Genomic DNA, 25,581 nt, shown 5'->3' on the forward strand with positions numbered 1-25,581 from the left:
AAAACATTATGCAACTTTATGTATATAATACAAAAAGAGTTTAGCTATAGGTTGGTTAAAATTGATGCAAAATATCCCACTACACTTAATTAGGAAAGTCTCAAAATGTAAAAAGGGGTGAAACTATGATGTAGTTTCAAGATAAGGAAAGAATGAGACTTCACAGGTTAATTTATGTGTACTTTTCTCCCCACTGCATAATTTTCTAGGGCATAGTAACTATAAATATATATAGTATGCTTGATTTTTAAGTGAATATAATTAATACACTTTGGAAGCATAAAACCACTTGGCATAGAAATGAATAAAGGATAAAATAGTGCTGGACAGACACATGCACAGCATTTGCAGTAGACTTGTTTGCTGTTTCAAAACATTCACAAATAAACCAGGCACAAGTAACTGTTTGAAATTTTATTCAATGATTTTTCTGAAATTTTGTCTGACACATGGGCTTTCTCAGAAAGCAAAGGTGGCAATGGATTTCATCTTCCAAAATATCTTACTACACTTAAGTGTAATGTTCATAGAGAATCACAACATGTTGAATATGTTAAAGACAGAACTAACCACTGCAACTATACCAAGGTTCTCTAGCGCTTCTAAATAAAGTTATAAACATTTAATTTTTATTTACATAAAAATTTGAAAATATACCTATACATAGGGCTGGAGCAATAGCACAGCGGTAGGGCATTCACCTTTCACGCAGCCGACCTGTGTTCGATTCCTCTGCCCCTCTCAGAGAGCCCGGCAAGCTACCAAGAGTATCCCTCCCGCACGGCAGAGCCTGGCAAGCTACCCATGGCGTATGGGATATGCCAAAAACAGTAACAATAAGTCACATATTGAGAGACGTTACTGTACCTGCTCGAACAAATCGATGAACAACGGAGTGACAGTGACCTACACATAAAATCAGATAAACCCCAAAAGATTTTATGCTTTTAAAAAAAAAATGCCAAGAAAAAGTTCTAAAAAAATCTCAAAATTTGTTTTTTGTGGTTATAGCCTTTAAATGTCCCTCAATATATGTCGATAGCCAATTCATTTTTTAAAAAATGTATAGAAGGTGGGGCCGGATCGATAGTACAGTGGGTAGGGCGTTTGCCTTGCACGCAGGCAACTAGGGTTCAATCCTCTGCATACCATATGGTCCCCTAGGCACCGCCAGGGTTAATTCCTGAATGCAGAACCATGAGTAGCCCCTAAGCATCACTGGGTATGACCCAAAAAGAAAAGAAAAAAAATAATGCATGTAGAAGGGCTGGAGTGATACTTCATGGGTAGGGTGCTTGCTTTTGCACTTGACCAGCAGGGTTTGATCACCAGTATTCCATTAGGTCCCTGGATCCCATGAGGAGAGATGTATGAATGCAGAGCCAAGAGTAACCGCTAAGCACTGCTGAGTGTGGACCCCAAACAAAATTAAATAAATATGTATGTATAGGGGAAGGCATTCTAAATCCTCTCACTGGGTGCCTGATACCATAATACTGCCCATCTCTGTGAAAAGAATTCTTAAACTCCTACACCAGTGCAGCACAGGAATGCTACACAAAACCCAATTGTTTCATACCTGCAATAATAATTGCACTGTAGCACTGTCATCCTATTGTTCATCGATTTGCTCGAGCGGGCACCAGTAATGTCTCTATAGTGAGACTTGTTTTGACTGTTGTTGGCATACCAAATATGCCACGGGTAGCTTGCCAGGCTCTGCCGTGTGGGCGGGATACTCTTGGTAGCTTGCCAGGCTTTCTGAGAGGGACAGAGGAAGCAAACCAGGGTCGGCTGTGTCGAAGGCAAACAGTCTACCTGCTGTGTTATCGCTCCAGTCCGCAATCATAATTACCCATTTATATTTTTTGCTTGTTAGTTTGTTTTGGGGCGACACCCAGAAGTGCTTAGAGCTTACTCTTGGCTCTGTGCTCAGACATCACTCCTTGCAGGGCTCAGGGGAGCATATGGGTTGCTGGAACTTGAATCCAGGTTGGCCACATGGAAGTATCTCTCCAGTCCCACAATCCTTTAAAAAAAATGAGGCTATCTTATTTTACACTTATTAAGGAACAGACTCAATGTCAAACAAAAATAAAATAAGGAAGCAAAGTCAACATTCATAAGAAACATCTTCCTTCCAGCCCTTTTGGGGGCACAGACAAAGCTCATATTGTTACAAATTAAATTGTGGTAAAGGATTTCACAGTTTTTCTTTTAATGGGTAATTTTCAAAGAATAGCCTAATAGATTTTTATCTAGTGGAGTACATGATATATAGCAGACTGACAAGAAGAAAATATGGATGTCACAGAAAACATTTGTGAGGACTAAAAAAAAAGTATTCTGAGAATTTACATTAAATTTCTCTATATCTCAGGAATCTAAAATAGCCTTTAGCACATGAGAGGAGCAGTGTATTTTTTCATAATACTAAAGTTGTCATTAGTTAGTATTACATCAAGCTGCATGAGAAATGTGTGTTCATGTCCTAGGCAATTACTCAAGGGCTTGTTACCACCACTGATGAAAAGAATTCTTTCAAATCAAAACTAGGTTCGTGATTATACATATATGCTGTGCAATAAGATGAGGAAATTGATCTATCGCTCTACTGAGCATGCACACTCACCACTGAAATAAAATATATGTCAGAGTAGGGGAGATATTTCCAAAATTTTAGGCATACACCTTACAAACAGAAGGCCCCGAGTTAGGTTCCCTGCACCGCTAGGCCTCCAAACACCAGTAAATGGGGTTCTAGTCGTGGCTGAGCATTGTTTAGATGGATTGCACAAAAACATCAGACCCACATACATGATGTAAGTTTCCACTGTAATGTACCTTCTTTCCCTCAGCAGTGAGAAAGTGATTTATGAATTCCAATGGAAATTTGTTGGTATATCTATTCTGATTTTGTCCCACAAGGCCCTGTTCAGAAATCTTACTCAGACCGGAGTCTAGAGATGCAAGGAACACAAGCCAACTTCTTACTTACAAGAATGGGCATTGCACTGCCACAGAAACATCTGCAAGCAGTTATAGCAAGACTTTGTTCTGAGAGGGAAAAAGAATAGAATACTACAAATGGCCAAAGCTTTATACAGTTGCCCCATTTTCTTCTGTATGAAGATCATCTTTATTTGTTTCTGTATCCATCCACACATTAGTCCCTTGTAGCATCCCCACTCAAACAAACAAACAAAAAATCACAGATTAGACACAATGTCTTGATTTCAATCTCAAACTGGAAGAGGGGAGTACTGATAGACTTGTGAATCAAGAGCTCACCAAGTCATATCAGAAGATGGCCTGAGACTGATTGCTAAGCACCCACTCAGCAAACACAGTCCAGAGCAATACGGAGTCATGGTAAGCTGGGAAGACATTCACAAAGATGTAGGTTTTGCTTATCAAGACATACCATAGGCATTGTTACCTCTCTCTCGCCCAGCACCTGCCTGTGGAGTACATTTTCAATTTTCATTAATCCATTCCCTTTGCTCATCGATTTGCTCGAGCGGGCACCAGTAACATCTCTCATTTCTCTCATTGAGAGACTTATTGTTACTGTTTTTGGCATATCCAATACACACGGGTAGCTTGCCAGGCTCTGCCGCGCGGGCTTGATACTCTCTGTAGCTTGCCGGGCTCTCCAAGAGGGGCGGAGGAATCGAACTCAGGTTGGCCACGTGAAAGGCGAACGCCCAACCACTGTGCTATTGCTCCAGCCCCATTGTTTTCTTTTCATCCTTGAATTCTGTTCATTTTCCCCGTATTATTTTAGGGAAAGGACATACCTTGCTATGTTCAGGGTTTATTCCTGGCAGGGCTTTAGGGACCATATGGGATATCGGGGCATTAAGGATTGAACCTCAGTTGGCCATATGCAAGCACTCTATCCACTGTACTATCTCTCCAGCCCCGCATATAACTTTTGGAATGGGACTATCAAAATAAGTCAACATGCCAGTATTAGACTAACTGGTGGCTTCTCAACCTTTTTAATTGACGGTTAGGCAAAGACTCAGGAGACTTAGCAATTGCAGTCCTGCTATTTGGCTAAGAAAGGAAAATAAAAGATGTTTTAAGCAGGCTAATTCTGAAAAAACACAGAAATGCAGATGCATACGAGTCCTTTGTGTAGCATGTATGCATCTAAAACCTTTTGTAAATGTGTAAACAACCTTGCACTGATATATTTAACAAGTGCATATTTATATAGGTGACACTGCATTTGGTAATAGGGGATTTAATCACTCTATATGCCAAGAGCTACACTGATTACCGAGGGCATAGAAATGAAGACTGGTATTACAGAGTTTTCTACCTGTAAGTTCAGCCACACACTGAAATGAGCCATAACCCTATGCATGAGAAATTACAACATTATGGCTTATGTTTATTTGGTTTGGTTTTTTTTGGGGGGGTCACATCCGGCATTGCTCAGGAATTACTCCTGGGTCATGCTCAGGTACCATTCCTGGTGATGTTTGGGGAACCATGTGCAGTGTTGGGGATAAAACAGGGGTCAGTCATATCCAAGGCAAGTGTCTTAACTCCTCCCCTATACCATCTCTCCAGTCCCCATGACAGTATTAAGGAAGCCCCCAGTAAGAACACTTACCCAGGTAGAACATGATCAGAGAGGCTAAAGCTAAGACATGGACAAGTAATAAAGTGGCATGCACCAGTGGTCTTTCTCATGACACATATCAGATGTCTGGAGCCTGATGTACCACAACAAGCTATTGCTTAAAATCCAACTCATCTTTATACACCTGGGCCACTATGCACTGGTCAAGTCGAATTATCTCCTGGTAATTAACTTACACATATTTCTGTGTAAACACTGTTCCTCTGCCTGGAATACAGACCTCCCCTCCACCTCCACCTACATCCTATGGCTTATTACTCTCCCTGCCTCTGAACTAATGTCACCACTGTGGGAAAGGGCTCTTAAAGAATTCTGTGCCAGTATTTGTCAAGCCAGGTTACTCCTTTGGATAAATTTACTTTCTATCTAATCTGTGTGTTTAGAAGCCAAGAACTATGTCTTCTGGTACATGATCAGTGCTCAAAAGTTCATTGTATAAAAATAAATCATCTATAGATACCAGGCAAAGGAATAGTTGCACTATAAACATTTTTAAATTTATATTTTATGAAAAACAAAACTACTTAAACTATCCCACATTTTACAGGTCAAGGTGTATAGACATAAGTAACTTGCTAGTAAGGAAAGAAGCTGGAGTGTGAATACAGTTCTTCAGGATTCCACATCCTCTTGGCAAAATACTGATATTGTCCTCTCCTATAATGTAAATGAATATCTTTCACTTCAACTACCTGAATTTTTCAAACTGCCTAAAGAAAGGACAAACACTCACTAATGAATTGTGTGAGAAGTCACTTTGTATAGAGATCCAAGACAGATTACTGAAGAACAATGAGAAATTTCTTGTACTAAAGAGCCATGAGAAATCCTGGAGAATTTGCTTCCCTAAAGGCAAGAACGTGGTCCATTTGCCGTTCACAACCTGGAAATATTGAGGAGTTTAGAGCGTGGTAAGAGTCTACTGGGGGAGCTGCTGTTTTTCCTTCAAAGACTATCCCTCAGCATTTTAACTTTAAAACTCAGAACATTGCTTCTGAAACAATAGCACATATTCACATTCAGGGATAATACTTATTCTGAGACACAAAAAAATATGAAGGCCTGTGTTCATCCTATCCCATCCCCATCATGCATAAATATTTTTCTGCTAGTCTTTTCAATCTAATACTTATGTTAAGCTCCATTCTAGAAAAAAATGTTACAACTGAATTATAAATATATTTTAAGAGGGTGATATTTTAGTTTCTGACCTGACTTTTGCTATTTTGGGAAGATCAAATAGATGTTGCTCACCATGAACTCAATTCTACTATGAGACACTGTTCCAGTTATCACCAGTAAGGATGTAAGTGACCTACACTTAGCATCTGAAAGGACAAAGTGGAAATAGATGCTTTTTTGCATACATTCTTGTTTCACTCAGCCCCTTCCTAGATTTTTAAACCAGAAATATCTAAAGCATATGATTGATGAGGTGAGTTATTCAGTTCTTACACTTTCTCAGTTTGAGAAATCTCCACCCATATAAACTAATTTTTGCACCCATATAAACTAATTTCTGCTATGTATCTCTTTGTTCAAGTCACCAATGGTAGGCTGGAATAAAGAGTGATCGTTTGTTATTAGCCTCCCTTCCAAGGTTGATGTAAATGTAAACCCATCAGCAATTTTCTAAAAAAATAATTTTTATTTGCACATACCAGCATCATGAAAGTATTAAAAAGTCTATCAAAAGACCATTGCATCATTTTAACTAATAAACATAACCAAAATACCCAAAGCTACTTCTATAAATAGTTTAACTAGAAAAGATATTTGAAATCTCATTCTTTGAAAACACTTTTCAGGAAAACCTTTTGCAAAATGTAAGCAATATATTCATTTTTTAGATGCAAGTATCTGTTGATCTGACATCATGCCTGACAAAGGCACACATGCATTATTAGCCACATTTCCCAATATTTATCTCTCTACCAGAGTCTGGCAGAGACTGAGTAAATGCTCCCCAGAAGTTTGATAAATAAATGAATGAAGATAAAGCAGTTATTATAGATCCTCCTTTATCTTCATCAGAGCATTATCTGGAATCTCCAAGATACTCTGGAAGTTTATTGGGTCAGATACATGCATGTCAGATGTCTCACTCTGGAAGTCCACAACACAACAAATTTATTTCTGACGTTGGCCCCTCCTCTTCCCTTCCAGTCATCTTCTCCCCATTATCTATACCAGAAAAATGAGAAAGGGAGAAAGAAGCAAAAGATACTGCAGAGTCATTTATCTTCTACCATAGTATAAGGTGAGTGGGGAAAAGAAAAGTCATTCAGACAAACTATCCAAATCCTTCTAAATTCTAGAGTGCTTTTTCCAGTGCATTGATTTTTGGTGAGTGGGTGGGGAAATTCTGTTTGCTGCTAAAGCAACAGGATATCTCAAAAAACCATGTATTTCAGCACATTGCAACTTTTAAGATCTATGGACTAAGGAAAAAAGAAGAAACATTTTTCAAACTGACTGTGACAGGAACAAAAAAAACATATTTATTAAATCTAATGGTAAATTAAATATGATGCAGTGCCCCTGAATCGTGCAGCTGGTAGATCATAGTGGAAAAAAGTTTTGGTGGACTGCCAGGAAATTTCCACAAATAGACACTGATCCATAGACCACAGGTTAAAGAATAGGAGCATATTATAATCTGGCCAATGAAAATTTAAGAAGTGATCCAGGGAAGATGAGTCTTGAAAGAACAGGCTTTCAAAAATCTAGCCCCACTAATGAAAATAAAAGAGTTCACCCAGTGCAGAAATTTAGGCTTAAGTTAGATGAGGAATTCTCACCCAAAGATACATTTTCAAGGGACATTACATTGGAGGGAAATATTTTCGGTTGTCACAGCTCCAATGAAGAAGTTGGCATACTATAGGTCAGGGGTGCTGCCAAACACGTGACAATGCAAGGGATGGCCCCCTGTCACAGTGAAGAAATATTCAGTACAAAAATGTCAATAGTTCTGAGATTGCCAAACTCTGGGATAAACTAAAGCTTGTCTTCAGAAATTCTGGTCTAGTCATTCATTCATAAAGCCAAGGTGAGCATTTACGGTGGAAAAACAAGGAAGGAGGAAAGCAATAAACTATCAGAAAGTCAGCACAAAGAATTCAGTGATACAAATAACTACACAGGTAAATTGAGAGTTCTTCCTACCAGAGGTAATAATTTCAAGCAGAATCTAATTTCTCTTTCAACAAATATTCACTGAAAAACTGCAGACCATGTCCTTAAAGGACTGTGTGCATGCTCATTCACAGCCAAGCCAGGAATACGGAATCACCCACAACAGCCCTGAGGTTTATTTCAGTAACATGAAATATTGAGCCTGAAGAATGGCAACTACTGATAACTCAACCCTTTACCTGCTAGTTTATGATTTCTTAGTTGAAAGCTCTACACAAGCTATCCCTTGCTAACTTAAGGGGTCTATATAACAAATTGCACTGTCTATAGCACTGTTGTCCCATTGTTCATCGATTTGCTTGAGCAGGCACCAGTAACATCTCCATTGTGAGACTTGTTGTTACTGTTTTTGGCATATCGAATACGCCACAGGTAGCTTGCCAGTCTCTGTCGTGAGAGCGGGATACTCTCGGTAGCTTGCCAGGCTCTCCGAGAAGGACACAGGAGCTGAACTCAGGTCAGCGGCATACAAGGCAAATGCCCTACCCGCTATGCTATCACTACAGTCCCAGCATGAAGGAACCGGCAGAGGAACCCAGGACTGCAGAACCTGGGGCTAAGATCTCCAAACCTGCTAGGATCGGGACTGGGCCTCTTCTGCCCAGATCCCCCATTTTCTAGTTAGTAAGGCAGTCACACCCACAAACTGCCCCCAGCACTGTGTAATCCCATAAACAGCCAACATCCAAAGACTATAACACCAAGCTCCAGGAAGAGAGTGAAGCAACAAATTAAAGGAAAAAAACAACATTTCTTACTGAATGTAACGATTACAAACTTTGCTTGCTTGGAGCAAAATTTATTAATATTGCTGATAAGTTGAAAATACTGAGCAAAGAAAATTTCTGCCCTGTTCATAATTATCTCATTTATATTACCTGCCTAATGCAAAGTCCAAAATTCAAGACATGAATGAATATTTGGTCATTACAATGATGCATGCCTCTAAAAAAGCAGTTGATTTATAACTCTAAAATATCCTCGAAACTCTAATTGGCAAGTCTTCTAGTGGGGACATAAATATATCATTTTCAAGGATGACTGACAAGTGACATTATGTCAAGAATGAGTCATGGAGTCTCCCAAAAGTAGCTCTGGAAATCATGAGAATTACATATATTTTGTAATCATTTTATCCCACATTTTGTTAGTGTAGCTACTAATGATTTAAGCAAAATAATTAGTTGATGCCTACATACAAACAAACATCTTTATTAATTTCTTCTGCTTGAATAAAAATGGAAAATAACCATGTACTGTACTAAAATGTCTACAGCTATACTAATAAAATGTTAGCTTCTCTAAATTTAAACTTAAAAACCAATTAACTCATCAAATTGTCAGTTGTTACCTAAAGCATTCTAATAAAAACAAAATATCTTGAACAAAAAAGAATCTTTACAAAAGTGGAGAACATAGAGAGCTGATTTTACTCATATTGTAACAACCATGGTATCACTATCTGCTAATATTTACTATACCAATTAAGAGTGTATTTGAGATTATTACCAGTGTTGCAAGGAACTTATTTTCTATATGACCTTTCCCCTTTAATGAAAGTATATTTGTAACCAATACCATTATCAATATGAAATGTCATAGCCCCCCTATGTCACAAATCTTGGTGAGAATTTCTATCAAGTACAGGGGCTAACTTAAAATTAGAATTATCAAGCTCAATTATTATTTCAGGAGTTAAACAGATAGCTTCATGAAAACTACAATTGTCTACACTTAATAAGAAATCAGAAAACTAGAAATAAGAAATGGAACATATCTAACAAAAAGCAACCATAAGAGAAATGGTTTCCATTCTTATTATTCTGTGCCCAATTTTTTTTTTAGCTGAAAAGGGAATGTGATTCTTTGTAGTACTTCAATTATTCAAAGTCAGTTTATCAGATATCATTTTTATCAAAAGGAGGAGATTGAGGACATATAGATAACCTTTCAAAGATTTGTAAAAGTAAAGTCACCACAGTTCTTTAAAAGTAAGGGCATTAAAACAAAACATTAAAATCATGTTTCTTTCCTAAAACAGCTTAAAAATAACAAGTAAACTATTAGCACACCCTAATGTTAAGCTTTGGCTTAAAATCAAGGGCTTAAGGAAAATACTCAAGAGACATATTTTTAGAGCTGAATATAATTAAATAACAAAAGCCTGATCCACCCCACACACACACCACGACCAATAAAGTATGTTCCAATTCCAGGCAATGAAAGGTAAACACATATCTCAAAATCATTAAGCTTGTAGTCTTTATTAAAATTAGAATAAAGCAATAACCATTTCTTCAACAAACAGAAGTGGCAAACCGCAATCTCTATTATGTCAAATAGTGATGGGTCCTCTTAAGTTATGGTCACAGTTATAGGTATCCAGAGTTTGCTGTAGCCAACTTCTTTGTTCCAAAGAGAGATAAAGAGACATCCACCAAATTTGTCCTGTCCAACACAGGTAATGTCTGTATTCTCCACAACAGCACTGCCAAAAGCCATTGGCTGGGGCCTACTGGCAAACAAAAGTTTCAGCTGCTCCACCTGGCATCAACTCACTATCTGCCAGAATACAAATGCTGGTATCTAGAATGATGCAAAGACAACCTCTTCACCAGAGAGAGCCCTGGGTTAAATGAGATGAGCAAGATCTAAAAACATAGGCTTTGAGAATTAGCCTCCATAATCAGGGTCTAGCAGACACCAGGAAGAGCTAAAATCCAGGTCAACTAAGTCTGCAGTCTCCTAACTGAGCCAATTGAGCTCAGATAGGATTCAAAGTAACACTTTCAGATCTGCAGAGAAGCCACACAGAGCAGGACACACAGAGTTTCTCATTGTGGTGCCGTAAGTGCAAGAATGTGGATAAAAGCAGAGCTGCCACTATGGGAGGGAGAGGGGCTCCCAATATGAGTAAGAAATTCCCAAAGATCTTAAGATCCTAAAGAAGCCAGTCTCCAGGCTTCCTCTTCCTCTTCCTCCTCCTCCTCCTCTTTTTCTTCTCCTTCTCCTTCTCCTTCTCCTTCTTCTTCTTCTTCTTCTTCTTCTTCTTCTTCTTCTTCTTCTTCTTCTTCTTCTTCTTCTTCTTCTTCTTCTTCTTCTTCTTCTTCTTCTTCTTCTTCTTCTTCTTCTTCTTCTTCTTCTTCTATTTTAGCTTTAAGGGCCACACCCTGCAATGCTCAGGGGTTGCTCCTGTCTCTGTGCTCATAAATTACTCCCAGAGGTGCTGGGAGGGATTATAAAGATGGCCAGGGATCCAACCCAGATAGGTCCCATGCAAGGCAAGCACCCTACCCATTGTACTATCGTTTCAGTCCAAAGACTTCTTCATCTGTTCCAAATTTTTACTAAGGCACCATGATTTACAATACTGTTAATGATAGGGTTTCTCATGCATCCATCCATCCAACATCACACCCACCTGCTTTCCTCCACCCAAGTCCCCAGGACCTCCCCCCCCACCTCCCTCACATCTGCCCAAGGTTAGCTCAGTTCTGTTGATCAACGCTCAGGTTCTGTTGCCTCTGTCCAGGCATCCTTAAGTTCCAGACCTGGGTCTGTTATCAGAGGACAGGACAGTGATGGGGACGGCCTGACTCCCGCACTCCCCGAGGTTACTGTGACAAAGGTAGAAGAGTCTAAGAGGCAGAAAAGGGGCATTAGGGGAGTGGGGTGGGGGTCTTACTTTTGTAGCTCGCTGCCCAGGGCTGGTAGCCATAGTAGCCGGTGATGCGCAGGATCCTCTCCTCGATGGACGTGAGCCCCACGGGTCCACTGGTGAGATCCTCCACGGACCGTGACCATTTCAGATCCTCCTTGATTGCCTCGTCCACCACCAGGTATTTGAGCTGCCGGAGCTGGGGGCTGATGTCAGACAGTCTCCGGGGACTGACATCCGGTGACCTCCTCATGCCACTGAGGCCGCGAGCAGATGAGTGGGGGAGGGGTCCAGGACAGAGAAGGGAGAGATTAGGGAGTTTGCGGATCCCCAGCAGACCAAGGGTCGGCGGGGCTTTCCCAGGGCAGGGGCCAGGCCCAGGCCGGCGCGTTTCCCCTCTAGCCGTCCAACCACCCCCCCCAGAGGAGCCCTTCAGCCCGCTCCGGACTCCGGTGGCCCGCTCTGGGACGCTCTGGGATAGGACAGGCTGGGGCGAAAGGAGGAGAGGACGCCTGAAACTTCAGGAGCTTGGCAGGCGCGCGCCGCCCCTCCCTCGCCCGGATGCCTGCAAAGGGCCAAGCCGAGCCCCGGCGGCCCGCTCGCGCTCCGGAGCACCCACGCCCGCTACTCACATGGTGATGCTTTTCCCCCTGGGTGTGCCGCCGGGAAACTCTCGGATCCCCATAGGCAGCGGCAGAGTGAGGCCGGGAGCTCCCAGACTTGAGGCTGGAGGGCCACGGGCCCGAGCCGCCCGCCGCCGCCGCTCGAGACCCGACAGGGCTTGGGGCGCGGTGCCCACCGGAGGGTCCACCCAGGAGCCGGTGGCTCGGTGCAGCCGCCGCTCGCCCGCGAGGTGCGTCCGCGAGCACCTCCCCGGCGTGCGGCGCAGCGCGGGCGCGGCACCCCCAGCCCCGCTCCAGCCGGCGCCCGGCGCTCGCCGCAGCAAGCGGGCAGAAAGGGGCAGGGCGGGCACCGCGCCCCTCGCGTGTCGCCGCCGCTCCCGCCGCCGCCGCCCCAGCTCTCCTCCGGCGCGGAGCCCGGGGCCCGGGAGAACACTGGGAGCTGCGTGCGCTCCGGTGGCACCTGGGCGGGCGGGATGTGCCCAGCCCCGGAGCGCAGGGGCCAGGAGGGGGCGCTGCTGGCCTTCGCCTACGACACGCGTGTGCGCTCGGGTCCGAAGCTGGCTCCAGGTTCCAGCGCTCTGCCTGGGGCCAGGGGCGTGGTCCGTGGCCCGTCTCGGGGGACTTGCTCCGTGCTTGGTGGCTGAGATCTCTTTCAGCCTCTATCTCTGCGTCGCAGGTCGTCTCTTCTTTCTTCCCCTCTCGCCCTCTCCTCCTCTTCCCTTTGCTCTCTCTCTCCCCCCCTCCTCTCCCTCCCTCTTCATTCTAAAACCTTGAGCCAAACTACGCAGAAATAAACCTAGTTACACGTCCACAAAAGCATGCACCGAATGCCAAATAAATAGAAATAGATCGAAGTGAGCTGACTAGTAAATCTATTACTCTGTGCGCAATTTTTAGTCAGGTCAGGGCCGCAGAACTTAGATTGATCTGCAAAATGCAATTATAAATCAGCTCTCTGTCCTCCAGTTGGTCATTCTTTCAAAACATCTAATCGCTTTTTGTGTTATTTTTCTGTTACAAAACTGCATGTAAGGGGGGACCGAGAGCGATAGTACAGCAGAGAGGGTGTTTGTTCTGCATGTGACCAATGAATCCCTTTCACTGCCTATGCTCCCCAAGCACAGAGCCAGGAGTAAGCTCTGAGCACTGCCGAGTGTGACCCAAAACAAAACAAAAACAAAAAAGCTTCACAGAACGTTTATAAGGAAAAAATTTTAAATGTGAACAAAAAAGTTACCCTGTAACGTTACATTGAATCATAAGTGTATTATTCCTTTTTACTATTTAACTGCAAAATATATTTCTCACGAAAGCAGAATGAAAGTGTTAAATATTGATTTATATTTTGCTTTATATATCAAAGTTTTGTCTTGCCTTGGAGAATTACAAACGAGAATAATTTTCTCAAATTAATAGAATGACTGCACTTATTTATGGAATATAAAGTAGCAAGATAGGAGATAAACACTTAAGGATAAAGGAGATAAGGACCAGGAGGATCACTCTGTGGCTTGGAAGCCTGTCTCACGTGCTGCGGAAAAAGGCAGCTGAGATGGAGAAGGGACCATGAAGGAAATGACAGAGGATTTGCTTGGGATGGGAGATGTGTGCTGAAAATAGACTACGGATTAAACGTGAAGACTGTTTGTTACCTGTATTGCAAACCATAAGACCTAAAAGGAGAGTGTGCCTGCCACAGAGGCAGGGGTTGGGAAAGGGTGGGATACTGGGATCACTGGTGGTAGAGAATGGGCACTGGTGGAAGGATGGGTTCTTGATCATTATATAACTGAACTGTAATCATGAAAGTTTGTAAGTCTGTAGCTGTATTCGTTTGGTGATTCATTTTTTTTTAAAAGGTATGGATCCAGAGAGTACAGCAGCTTAGGCATTTGCTACACAGCAGACCCAGATTTGGTCCTCAGTGCTGAGACCCCAAGCACGACCAGGAGTGATCCCTGAGCACAGGGTCAAATGTAACTGTGCCCTCAGCACTGCCATATGTGCCCTCTGCTTCCAAAAAACCCTTATTTTAATAAAGAAAGTCTACATTGGTGGTGGGAAATGTACACTAGTGAACATTGTATGCCTAAAACTCCATCGTGAACAACTTAAACTGTGTATCTTATGGTGATTCCATTAAAAAATTAATTTTTTAAAATTCTGAAAATATCCAGGGCTTACATCTTACTTGATGCAAGGCAAAACTGCTCTTCCTCTAACTCATTTTCACTATCACAGCACAGCTCTAGATTCTGTAATTAGATAAGAGACAAAGGCATACTTAGCACTGCACTGTTGTCCCTTTGTTCATCAATTTGCTAAGTGGGCACTGGTAACATCTTCTTTGTGAGACTTGTTGTTACTGTTTTTGGCATATCGAATATGCCACAGGTAGCTTTCCAGGCTCTGTCGTGCTGGCAGGATACTCTCTGTAGCTTGCCGGGCTTTCTGAGAGGGATGGAGGAATTGAACCTGGGTCGGCCACATGCAAGGCAAATGCCCTACCCAATGTGTTATCACTCCAGTCCAAAGGCATACTTATTGGAAAGAAAGAAATTAAACTTTGCTCACAAATGACATGATCATCTATTAGAAAACACAAAAAATTGACCAAAATTATTTAAGTTAAATTTGAAACAAATATCGATTACAAAATGTTGCAGAATTAAAAGTTAACAGAAAGGTGAATCAACATCCTCTAAAAGGGAATAAATAAGTATAATTGAAATCTTAAATGATACACTAATATTAGGACAAAAATTAAATACTTAGCTATTAATATAATAAAACATATTGAAAATTTACATGAGGGATAGTATAAAACTGATTTAATTTACCACTCAATAAATCATATGATAATTCATGTTCTTGGATAAGAACATTCAATATTGTTAAGATTTCAGCTTCTTTAAATTTGGATGCATAGATACAGTGTAATCCTACTTAAAAATCTCAGAAAGTTATTTTGTGGATATCAGGAAACATTTCTTAAATTTTGTATGGAGAGGCAAAAGGCACAGAATAGCCAAACTTACTGAAGAAAAAAAAAACGGATTGAAGTACTGACAATACTCAACATCAAGACATACTATTAAGCTACAATGAGTACTATATTAAAGTACTGGTGGAAAAATCGACAAATAGATAAGTAGACCAAAAATAGCTCAGAATAGACCTTCACAAATATAACCATGCATTTTTGACAAAAGAGCAAAATCAATTCACTGAAGAAAGTACAGTGTTCTCAACAAATGGAATTGACTCAACTGAACATCTTCCCTCCCTCCACTTTTTTTTTAATCACCGTGAGATATAGTTATAAAGCTTTCATGTTTGAATTTCAGGCATACAATGATCAAACACCCATCCCTCCATCAATGCACATTCCCCACCACCAATGTCTCCAGTATCCCCCCAATCCTAGCCCTCTCCCTGCCTCTATGGCAGACAATTTTTCCAATACTCTCTCTCTACTTTTTGGCATTATAGTTTGCTCAAATTTTCCCACCACCATTCAAGCCTGCCTGCCAGGGGCAGATGTAGAGAATTTATTATCTATTGCTCATCATGAATATCCTGAGAGGTCCCTTGGCCACGAAAGTGATCATGCGCTTCTGGGATTCTAAAATTGTAAATGGTTGGGATCCAGAGACATCTTTGTAGGGAGCTAATTTATTTTGAGATTCATTTGGGAGTCTCTGAGTCAAGGCCGTTGTGCACTGAGTTGGCTCCCCAAGGCAAATTGTGGGCGTGATAGTCAGGACCTCAAGCGGGTGGGGAGACAGGGAGAGACGGCCCATCTCTATTGCTACCATGTGGCCTGGAGTCTTAGTCCTTGAACCTGCATATGTGTTTTGTGGGGTAATTTTGTTTGTTTCTTTTTGTTTTTTTTTTCTTTTTGGGTCACACCCCCACAGGGGTTACTCTTGGCTCGCACTCGGGAATTACTCCTGGCGGTGTTTGGGGGACCAGATGGGATGCTGGGAATCGAACCCCGGGTTGGCCAAGTCCAAGCCAAATGCCCTACATGCTGTGCTATCACTCCAGCCCCTCATAAAACATATCTGATAAAAATCCTTTAAAAATATGTTTAAAAAGTCTCCTAAAATTCCACAGTAAAACCATGAACAGCCCAATTAACATTTGGCAGAAATAGAGCCCCAAAGATAACATAGAGGTTAAAGTGCATGCCTTGCATGAGGTTAACAAATATTCATTCCCTACCAAGATGCTCTCAGAGCACTGAATACTCAAGTTTTTTCATTGAACCACTCACTAATTTGACTAAGAATTGGGGGAAAGGGGACTGGATCCCCTGAGCACTGCTTGAAAGCCTTCTCCTCAAATTTGCAAAATATTTAAATAGCTATGACACAAAATATGATTCATAAGTTGTCAATAGCATATTAAATAGATGTCATAAAATATGATTACAGATTATAACAAATTTATGAAATTATGCTTAACATCAAAGACGGCTAGGAACTAGAAATCAAAACAATGAATGAGAGACAAACTTAAAATAACAGGAACAAATCCCAAACACTGACAATTACTAAATGCTGATGAGGATATAGAGCAACAGGAACTCATTCATTGCTGATAGAAATAAAAATTGGTATAGACACTTTGAAAAACTTTGAATATGATTTAGTAATTGTCTTCTTGGTCTTCATTCAAATTGAGTTGAAAATTTGTATCTATGCAGAAACACATCCTGCACAAAGGAGCTTTATTCATAACTGTCTAAATATGAAAGCAACAAAAATGTTCTTTATAGGTTGAAAATCAATAAACTGTGATACATCCATATAATTGGTACAGTGGTGTTAATTCATGCAATAATACAAATTCATAAACCATCAAACCCTAAGAAAACATGGAGGAAAATTTAATATATATTGAATGTCTTTCAGAAAGTGTGTATACTTCATTATTCGAATGATATAATACTGTGAAAGAGACAAAATTATGGTTATAATAAAATGTAGTACCAGAAGTTTCAGAGAATGATTAAGTGATAAGATAGAATTAATGTGTGAGTATAGTGGATTTTTAGAACCTTGAAACTAATCTAAAGTATGCATAATTGTTCTTGCATGTCGGGATAGATAAAATACATGAACTATACAAAATCAATAGTAAGCCCTAGTATAAACTATGGACTTTGGTTAATAATTGTGTCAGTGCACAAATGTACCATAGTAATGCCTAATGTTGACTATGATTGAAGGTTGTTTGTGTATCTGGAGGCTGGAAGTATTTTGAAACTCTCTGTACCTTTCCCTTCAATTTTGTTGCGAACCTAAAATTATTCTTAAAAATATGCTCTTTTAAAAATAATATTATGCAGTTCATCCATGTCACAATTTTGTTTTCAAAATGTTCTTTTTTACTGACTGCATTATGATTTTTATGGTTGCTATAGTAAAGTAATTACCAGTCATTGTCTAAAATATAAGTATAAGGGTTAAGGTGCGTTTCTTGCAAGCAACTGATGCCCAGTTTTACCTCTGGCAACACATATGGTCTCCTGAACACAGCCACGAGTGATTTATGAGTGCAGTTAGAAATGAACCCTGAGAATAGCTAGGTGTGTCCCTCAAACAAGCAAAAAACAAAAAAAAACATTAAATAGTAAAATGTAACAAAATGTATAAATGTTGAGATAAAAGCAATAGCCTTCAAAAAATAAATAGTTACAAATTATTTTTAACCCTCCATTGTGAGAACCTTAGTGACAGGCACTTTTCTCTCATTTCTCTCTCACTTCTTAATTGATTCTTTTGGCCCTTAAATCTGAAATATCATCTTAAGATGATCTTCGACTGCCATAAAGAATACTTTCACTGGACCATCTTCAGAAGACCACCTAGTGTTCAGATTCAATCACAAGAGTTCCTTAAATTGCTCATTTTGAATCATCATCTCTGAGCGTAGGTAGGCATGAGAACTCTTGGTATAGTCCCAGTGTGGACTTTATGCACTATGGGAGAAACACTGATGTAAATAACAACTGACTTTGTTAACTCAGAATCCACCTTGCTTTTATAGACACATTTATTGAACCCAAGGAAATATCTGAACAACCAGAAGAGAACAAATTTCTCTTCCTATTTAATCAACACTTTATGACTGCTTTAAACCTGGATAAGGTCTTTAGATTTTCTGAACCTTAGTTTCCACATCTCTATAAAGGGTGTGACCTAGTTAGATTACTGTGGAGATAAAATAACATCTAAATACTTATAAATTTATAATATACATCTAAAATAGTACTTACTAGACATGAATTATTATTATAAATAATGTTAATGATTGAATTTATTTTTTGATCACCATATCAAGCTGCTGACTCATATCTAGTAGACTGATGTTGTGTAAAATCACTACATAATGTTTATATGTCACTTGCTAAACCACAGCATTCATTATCTCATTAAAAAAGATAAAAAGATAATGTCATGAGGTTTAGAGTTAGGTATGGTGAAACAGTGGCTGCTCTACTCACCAGTTATATAATTTTGGAAAGTTACTCAACTCCAAGTTCATTGTTTTAACTTACCTCAAGAAGTTATAAAGACTAAAATAAAGTGTATTAAGAACTTATCAAGGAATAGAATCTGTTTGCTGTTAAATAAATACTAGTCATAAAATTTATTGTCACATTTATAAAATGCTTCCCTTGTCAGATGTAGTCATTACTTTAATATTGAAATATCTAAAGGAGCAAAGAGCCAGCAATGATTTTAGATCTCTTCCATTTCCTTTCAATATGGCCAAGCAGGACCTGACCTCATCCCTTGCTGGGTTTCCAGCAATCCTTTTTCCGGGATTTGCAGCTAGGATAGGACCCAGGTGGTGGTTGCAGATCTGGATATTTATTGTACAAATTTTTTATATTTTCTCAATACCACAGATTTTTAGGGTTATCACCCTTCCTTGTAAATTTTTCTCCTTCCGTTTCTTCACTTTTTTTCTCAATAATTCCCCAAATGTTATAGCTAACATGGGTAAAGTTTTTCCAAAAGATGTAGGTCTGCATCACGGAAGTTCACCAAATAGCACCAAAGAGGGAGAAGTGGGGAACAAGGTAGGTAAAAGTAGAGAGAGGTTAGGAGGGAATGACAGAGACAGAGACAAAGACAGAGACAGAGAGACAGAGAGGGGTGCCACATTCCTACTTGACTTACCTAGGGCTTCTGCAGTGAAATGTTTTGTTTGTGGGGCCACACCTGGCAGTGCTCAGGGGTTATTCCTGCTTTGCACTTAGGAATTACTTCTGGTGGGCTTAGGAGACTATATGGGATGCTGGGGAATGAGACTAGGTCAGCCATGTGCAAGGAAGGTGCCCTACTCACTGTACTATCTCTCCAACCCCTGAGGGTTTTTTTTTTTAAACTGGGGTCACATACAGTGTGTTGAGCATATGAGGCTAGGCCCATTGATGTGAACTGAAGTTTCAGTGCTGTAGCTAGGTATGTTCATAGTGCTCTTGTGACTACGAAGGTCCAGGGATCATTCAAAGCTTCACACATATCAGGCCTGTGATCCATCACCTTGATTAGTGTCTCTAGTACTGTGTGTTTTACTTAAGAAAGTGACAAACATATTCTACATGCCACCCAGTGATAAAATAATATTTGGTCCCTATAACAAAGTCAAAGATTCATTCTCAAACCAATTTCTCCTATCTTATATGGTCTAACTTGGGCATATTAAAACACTACCTGAGACCCCAGAAGTAGTACAGCAGCATGGCATTTGCCCGGCATGCAGTCAACCCATGTTCAATCCCAAGCATCACAAATGGTCCCAGAACCTGCCAGGAGTGATCCTTGAGTATAGAGCGAGAAGTAAACCCCAAGCACAGCTAGATGTTGTCCAAAAAACAACAAAAGACTAGTACCTCAGCCTCTCTTAAAATTGAGACCATATTATATATTCTTTCCAAGAGAATATGGGTAGTTTTATAGGCTATTTCTATACTTGAGTATTAAAACTTCTTTAGAAATACTCTACCTGCTCCTCATTTGCTTTGGGGCTAGAGACTAATGATACCATTCGGGGGAAAGAACTTGATCCCTGAGTTTTCCCTTACAGGAAAGCTCCTTTAGATAAGCACTCAACCCTTTGAAAGAGTTATGTGTAAAAATACAAATGTGCACATGCAGAAAGGGGGTAATGTGATGTGGTTGTGTGTTGTTTGTGGGCTCTACGCAGAACAAAAGGAAAGGGAGAACTTATAAATATTTGTGCACAGTTCCTCTGATCAAGAGTGAAGGTGTCAGTCCCCACAATTCCTGCTCTTGGCTATGCTGGTGATTGATTTTTATTTTCCTATACAGTAGTTCCAGGAGAATTATGACCACTGTATCATGATCATTCTAAACCACTTCATTTCTTTCAGTGATGTCAATGTTTCCTTGAGGGAAAATTTCCAGTTTCTGTATGTCAGGCTCAAGTGTCCCTCAGGCCCATCAGGAAAGTCAAGACTTTGTGGGAATTTCCTAATAAATGCATTTAATGCAATACAGTTTTTTCTAGTGATGCTGGTTCTTTAATCCCTTTCATGTTCTCTGCCCAAAACTGAGCTGCCTCTACTGATGACAGGAGGGAGCATGGGGAATAGCACAGACACACATACATGTAATTTTGAGTATAATTTTAAGAGATCGACAGGCTTGCTGTGTTGACCTAAGAACCTCAAGTTAAGAAATCAAGCCTGCAAGGGGACACTGAGAGATAGCACAGGGGCTAACGCATTTGTCTTGCACATGGCTAACACTAATTTAGTACCTGGCACCACACATAGTCCCCTGAGTCTTTCTAGGAGCAATTCCTGAACACAGAGCTGGAATTAAGTCCTAAGCACTACTAGGTGTGGACCCCTATAAAGAAATCAAACTTGATAGCATTACTGAGTGATTTATTCCTTTTATTCAACTTAAATTTCTCAGACTATTAGTCATAGTCAGATAGGAATGAAGCACAGTCACCTCTACATGAAGACACACTAGCCAGAGGAGAAATAAACATGCATTTTAGAGCACTCTTTTAGATGTAATCATTAGTAAAAGAGCACTAATTGTGAACGGAGATGGATTCAAAGTTAGAGAACACAGTTATGATCCTATGTGACAAATTCCTACTAGTTTATTGCATTCAGGTTTCCATAACCACATTTTTGCCACCCTCCAAATGATGAACTTAATGAGACTGATACATGGCAGGCTCAGAAATGGAGATAATCTTAGTGATTACATTAAGGTTTTTAAAAATATCCTTCACTGTCCTCTTAAAAAAGAGCACATACCAGGCAATTTTTATATGTGTTCTAATTTTGCTTTATGATTATGCAAAGATATTTAAATTTGTTCTTGTTTTATATTTGAACATTCAAAATTTAGGGGAAGTTAGAAAACTGACATTTTTTTTCCTGGAGATAATTTATCTATGCAGGAGTTGATGGGCACTCAACTTCAATTTTTCCTTCTATATCAATCGTAAGACGGTCAGACAAATTGGTCCATCAAGCACGGCATAAAGAGGAAGCTCATGTGTGAAAGGAAATCATGTTCCAGAGAGAAAAGGATCCGAGTATGAGATTTAGAGGGGGGGAAGGGATAGGTTTATGGGAAAAAGCAGCTTCCTATCAAGAGATTAAAAACTGGTTTCCAAAGTCAGAATGCAAAATAATTCTTTTAATCAGAAATTAAAGTGTAAGTGGATTTAAACAGAAAAGTAGGATGTTATCTGACAGATAGCAAAAATTATAGGCCCCGTCAAGAGAATGTTATTGAGTGTCCCAGGAGCATGTTCTATTGAGAACCCATTGGGCTTGGGTTCGCTTAGTGGACAGGAGCGGGATCAATTTATTTTTCACATATTCTTCTTCTTTGTTAATTTGTATAAGTGGCATCCAGGTATTAGGCTTTAAATTATAAAATCTAATCATGGCTTCTTTAAATTAGAAGCTGCAATCAATCTACTCTGTGATTTAGAGAAAGAGACAGACATATAGGAGACTCTCATACATCAAGACAATTCAACGAGATTCTCATGTTAAAACTTCAATTAAAAAAAAGGGCTTTATTTTTTTGCTTTATTTTATTTTATTGAAGCACCATGAGATAGTTACAAGCTTTCATGTTTGGTTACAATCTCACAATGATCAAACACCCATCCCTCCACCAGTGTACATTCCCCACCACCAATATCCCGGGTATACCCCCCCTTACCCAGCCGCCACCTGCCTCTAAGGCAGACAATATTCCCCATACTCTCTCTCTACTTTGGGGCATTATGGCTTGCAACACAGACACTGAGAGGTCATCATGTTTGGTCCATTATCTACTTTCGGCACGCATCTCCATTCCCAACTGGTTCCTCCAGTCATCATTTTCTTAGTGACCCTTCTCTATTCCAGCTGCCTTCTCCCCTCCGCTCATGAAGCAGTCTTCCAGCTATGGGGCAACCCCCCTGGCCCTTATCTCTACTTTCCTTGGGTGTCAGCCTCATGTGATGTTATTCTATACTCCACAAATAAGTGCAATCCTTCTATGTCTGTCCCTCTCTTTCTGACTCATTTGACTTAGCATGATACTCTCCATGTCTATCCATTTATAAGCAAATTTCATAACTTCATCTCTCCTAACAGCTGCATAGTATTCCATTTTTCTTTAGATTGGACCCTTGCCGCCGCCACTTCCCGCGTCCCACGGCCCCAGTTTTCCCGTCCGGCTGGCTCCCTCCAACCTGGGTGACCCACGTCCCAGGAGCCCCTGCAAGGAAGAAACGGGGGCGTGGCCTGTATCTTAGGCGGCATGGCCTAAAGGGGGCGTGGTCTAAAAGGGGCGTGGCCTCCCGCCAGAGCAGTCGCAGTTATTTCCTACCTTAGCACATTAGGTATGTATAGTCTTCTTGCTTTGAAAATTGCTTTAACACATCTCAATCACTTATTCGAACTAGCCTACTAGCTCTAAGTTTAGAAAAATTATCAGTGAATAAGAGAAGTTTAGCAAAGCCTTTGTAAAGAGAACTTAGCCTTAAGTCTTCATTAAAGCCCCCACAGCAATCAGGAAGAAAAAGCTGAATGTAAGGAAGAACTCTAGAATAGGAATAAAGCTGCCATCAGCAATAGCACAAACAGAGCCCCTCCTTCTCTCAGCAAGAGGTAGTAGGAATAAACACCTACAAAGTTCCAATCCTATACTTCCATAACAATATGAAGAAGCAGCAAAAATCCCCTCCAGGAAGAGAGGGAGAAGAAAAGATACTAGAAACCTCAAAAGAGGCTCCCAACATCTACAACCTCTCAGATAAACAATTCAGAGAGGTAATCTGGAGGAGAGTCGACCTACTCCAAGCAACCATGGAACAGACATCCAATAAATTAAGGGAGGAGATGAATGAATCACTGGAACGATCTACCAAAAAAATGCAGGAAGAAATGAGAGCAGAAATTTCAAACCTACGAACGGAAGTCACACAAATAAAGGAAACGGTAGATGAATTAAAAATCACAGTAGATGCCCTCAACAGTTGAATGACTACAGCCGAAGACAGAATCAGCGAGCTTGACGATGAGCTGCAGAAAGCTTACAGACAACAACAAATAATGGCGAAAGACCTCAAAATGGCTATAGAGCGAATCAGAGCCCTGGGGGATGACTTCAAGAGGAACAACATAAGAATCATTGGAGTACCAGAACCACAGGGAAGTAACTCCAATGAAAAAAACATAGTCAAAGACATCATTACTAAGAAATTCCCAGAGCTGGAGAAGGCAGACATCCAGATACAAGAAGTCCGAAGAGTGCCAGCAAAAAGAGACCCAAATAAAAAGACTCCAAGGCATATCATAGTCAGAATGGCGGATACTGTAGATAGAGACACAATACTACAAGCAGCAAGGTCAAAGAGGGAAATCACATACAAAAGAGCACCCCTCAGATTTACAGCAGACCTGTCAGAGGAAACTCTCCGAGCCCGAAGACAATGGTGGGACATAGTGAAAAAACTCAACGAAATGAATGCCTCACCAAGAATAATTTATCCGGCTAAACTCTCACTCAAACTTGAAGGAACCATACACTATTTCTCGGATAAACAACAGCTCAGGAACTTCATAGACTCAAAACCAAACTTAAAAGAAGGTGTAAAGGGGCTACTGTAAGCTAAGGAGGAACCCCATAAGAACAACTAACCCCACAGAAAGATGACACAAAACCCCATCACAATAATCTCTCTCAATGTCAATGGCCTAAATGCACCTATCAAGAGACACAGAGTGGCAAAATGGATCCGGAAATTAAACCCAACATTCTGCTGTTTACAAGAAAAACACCTGAACAAACAGAGTAAACACAGACTCAAAGTCAAAGGATGGAAAACAATCCTGCAAGCAAACAACTCCCTTACAAAAGCTGGAATGGCCATCCTAGTATCCGACAATATAGATTTCAGGTTGAAAAAGATTAGAAGGGACAGCAAAGGCCACTTTCTATTCATCAAGGGATATGTACAACAGGAGGAAATCACACTCTTAAACATATACACACCCAATGAAGGACCGGCTAAATACTTAAAACAACTCCTTACAGACCTCAAAGAGGACATCACTAACAGCACAAAAGTAGTTGGAGACTTCAATATCCCCCATCACCTCTGGATAGATCAACAAGAACAAAACTCAGCAAGGAAACACTGACTCTGAAAGAAGAAATGGAAGAGAGAGGCCTAATAGACCTATACAGGGCTTTACACCCCCAAAAGAAAGAATACACATTCTTTTCCAGTGCACACGGAACATTTTCCAAAATAAACCATGTACTGGGCCCCAGAACATACCTCAATAGAATCAGAAAAATAGAAATTGTATCAACCATCTTTTCAGACCACGAAGCGCTGAAGATAGAAGCCAACCACACACCGACACGGAGAACCAAATCAAACACCTGGAAACTAAACAACTCAATGCTGAACAATGAGTGGGTCAGAAAGGAAATCAAAGAAGAAATCAAGAAATACTTAAAAACAAATGAAAATGAGGACACGAGTTATCAAAACCTATGGGACGCAGCTAAAGCCGTGTTAAGGGGAAAATTTATAGCTATCCAAGCATTCCTCAGGAGGGAAGAAAGGGCCCACATAGAGAACTTGACTTCACGACTCAAGACCTTAGAAAAGGACCAGAAAAAGGAACCCAAACCAGACCGAAGGAAAGAAATAATAAAAATTAGAGCCGAAATTAATGACATCGAAACCAAAAAGACAATCCGAAAGATCAATGAAACAAAGAGCTGGTTCTTCGAGAAAATAAATAAGATTGATAAACCGCTAGCAAGACTCACAAAGAAAGAAAGAGAGAAAACTCTAATAAATCGAATCAGAAATGAAAAGGGGGACATCATAACAGAAACCAGTGAGATTCAAAAGAT

General features: G+C 40.4%; 1 protein-coding gene across 3 annotated transcripts in view; it reads right to left on the bottom strand.

Moving 5' to 3' along the window:
* Window positions 1-12,659, bottom strand: part of SLC35F3 (solute carrier family 35 member F3) — a 528,189-nt gene extending 515,530 nt beyond the window's left edge. For 2 of the 3 annotated variants that reach the window (XR_008631432.1, XR_008631433.1), the window contains exons 1-2: window positions 12,146-12,659; window positions 11,541-11,770 (exon numbers count right to left, since the gene is read on the bottom strand). Coding sequence is in view for 1 of the 3 variants with exons in the window: in XM_004620368.2 (XP_004620425.1) it covers window positions 11,541-11,770; window positions 12,146-12,198 (283 nt within the window). In the remaining 2 variants the exon portion in view is untranslated. The remainder of the gene's footprint in view (window positions 1-11,540; window positions 11,771-12,145) is intronic. The other variant, XM_004620368.2, reaches the window with a different exon arrangement.
* Window positions 12,660-25,581: the final 12,922 nt, after the last annotated feature.

The sequence above is a fragment of the Sorex araneus genome, chromosome 9 (assembly GCF_027595985.1).
Source record: "Sorex araneus isolate mSorAra2 chromosome 9, mSorAra2.pri, whole genome shotgun sequence".
Taxonomy (NCBI): domain Eukaryota; kingdom Metazoa; phylum Chordata; class Mammalia; order Eulipotyphla; family Soricidae; genus Sorex; species Sorex araneus.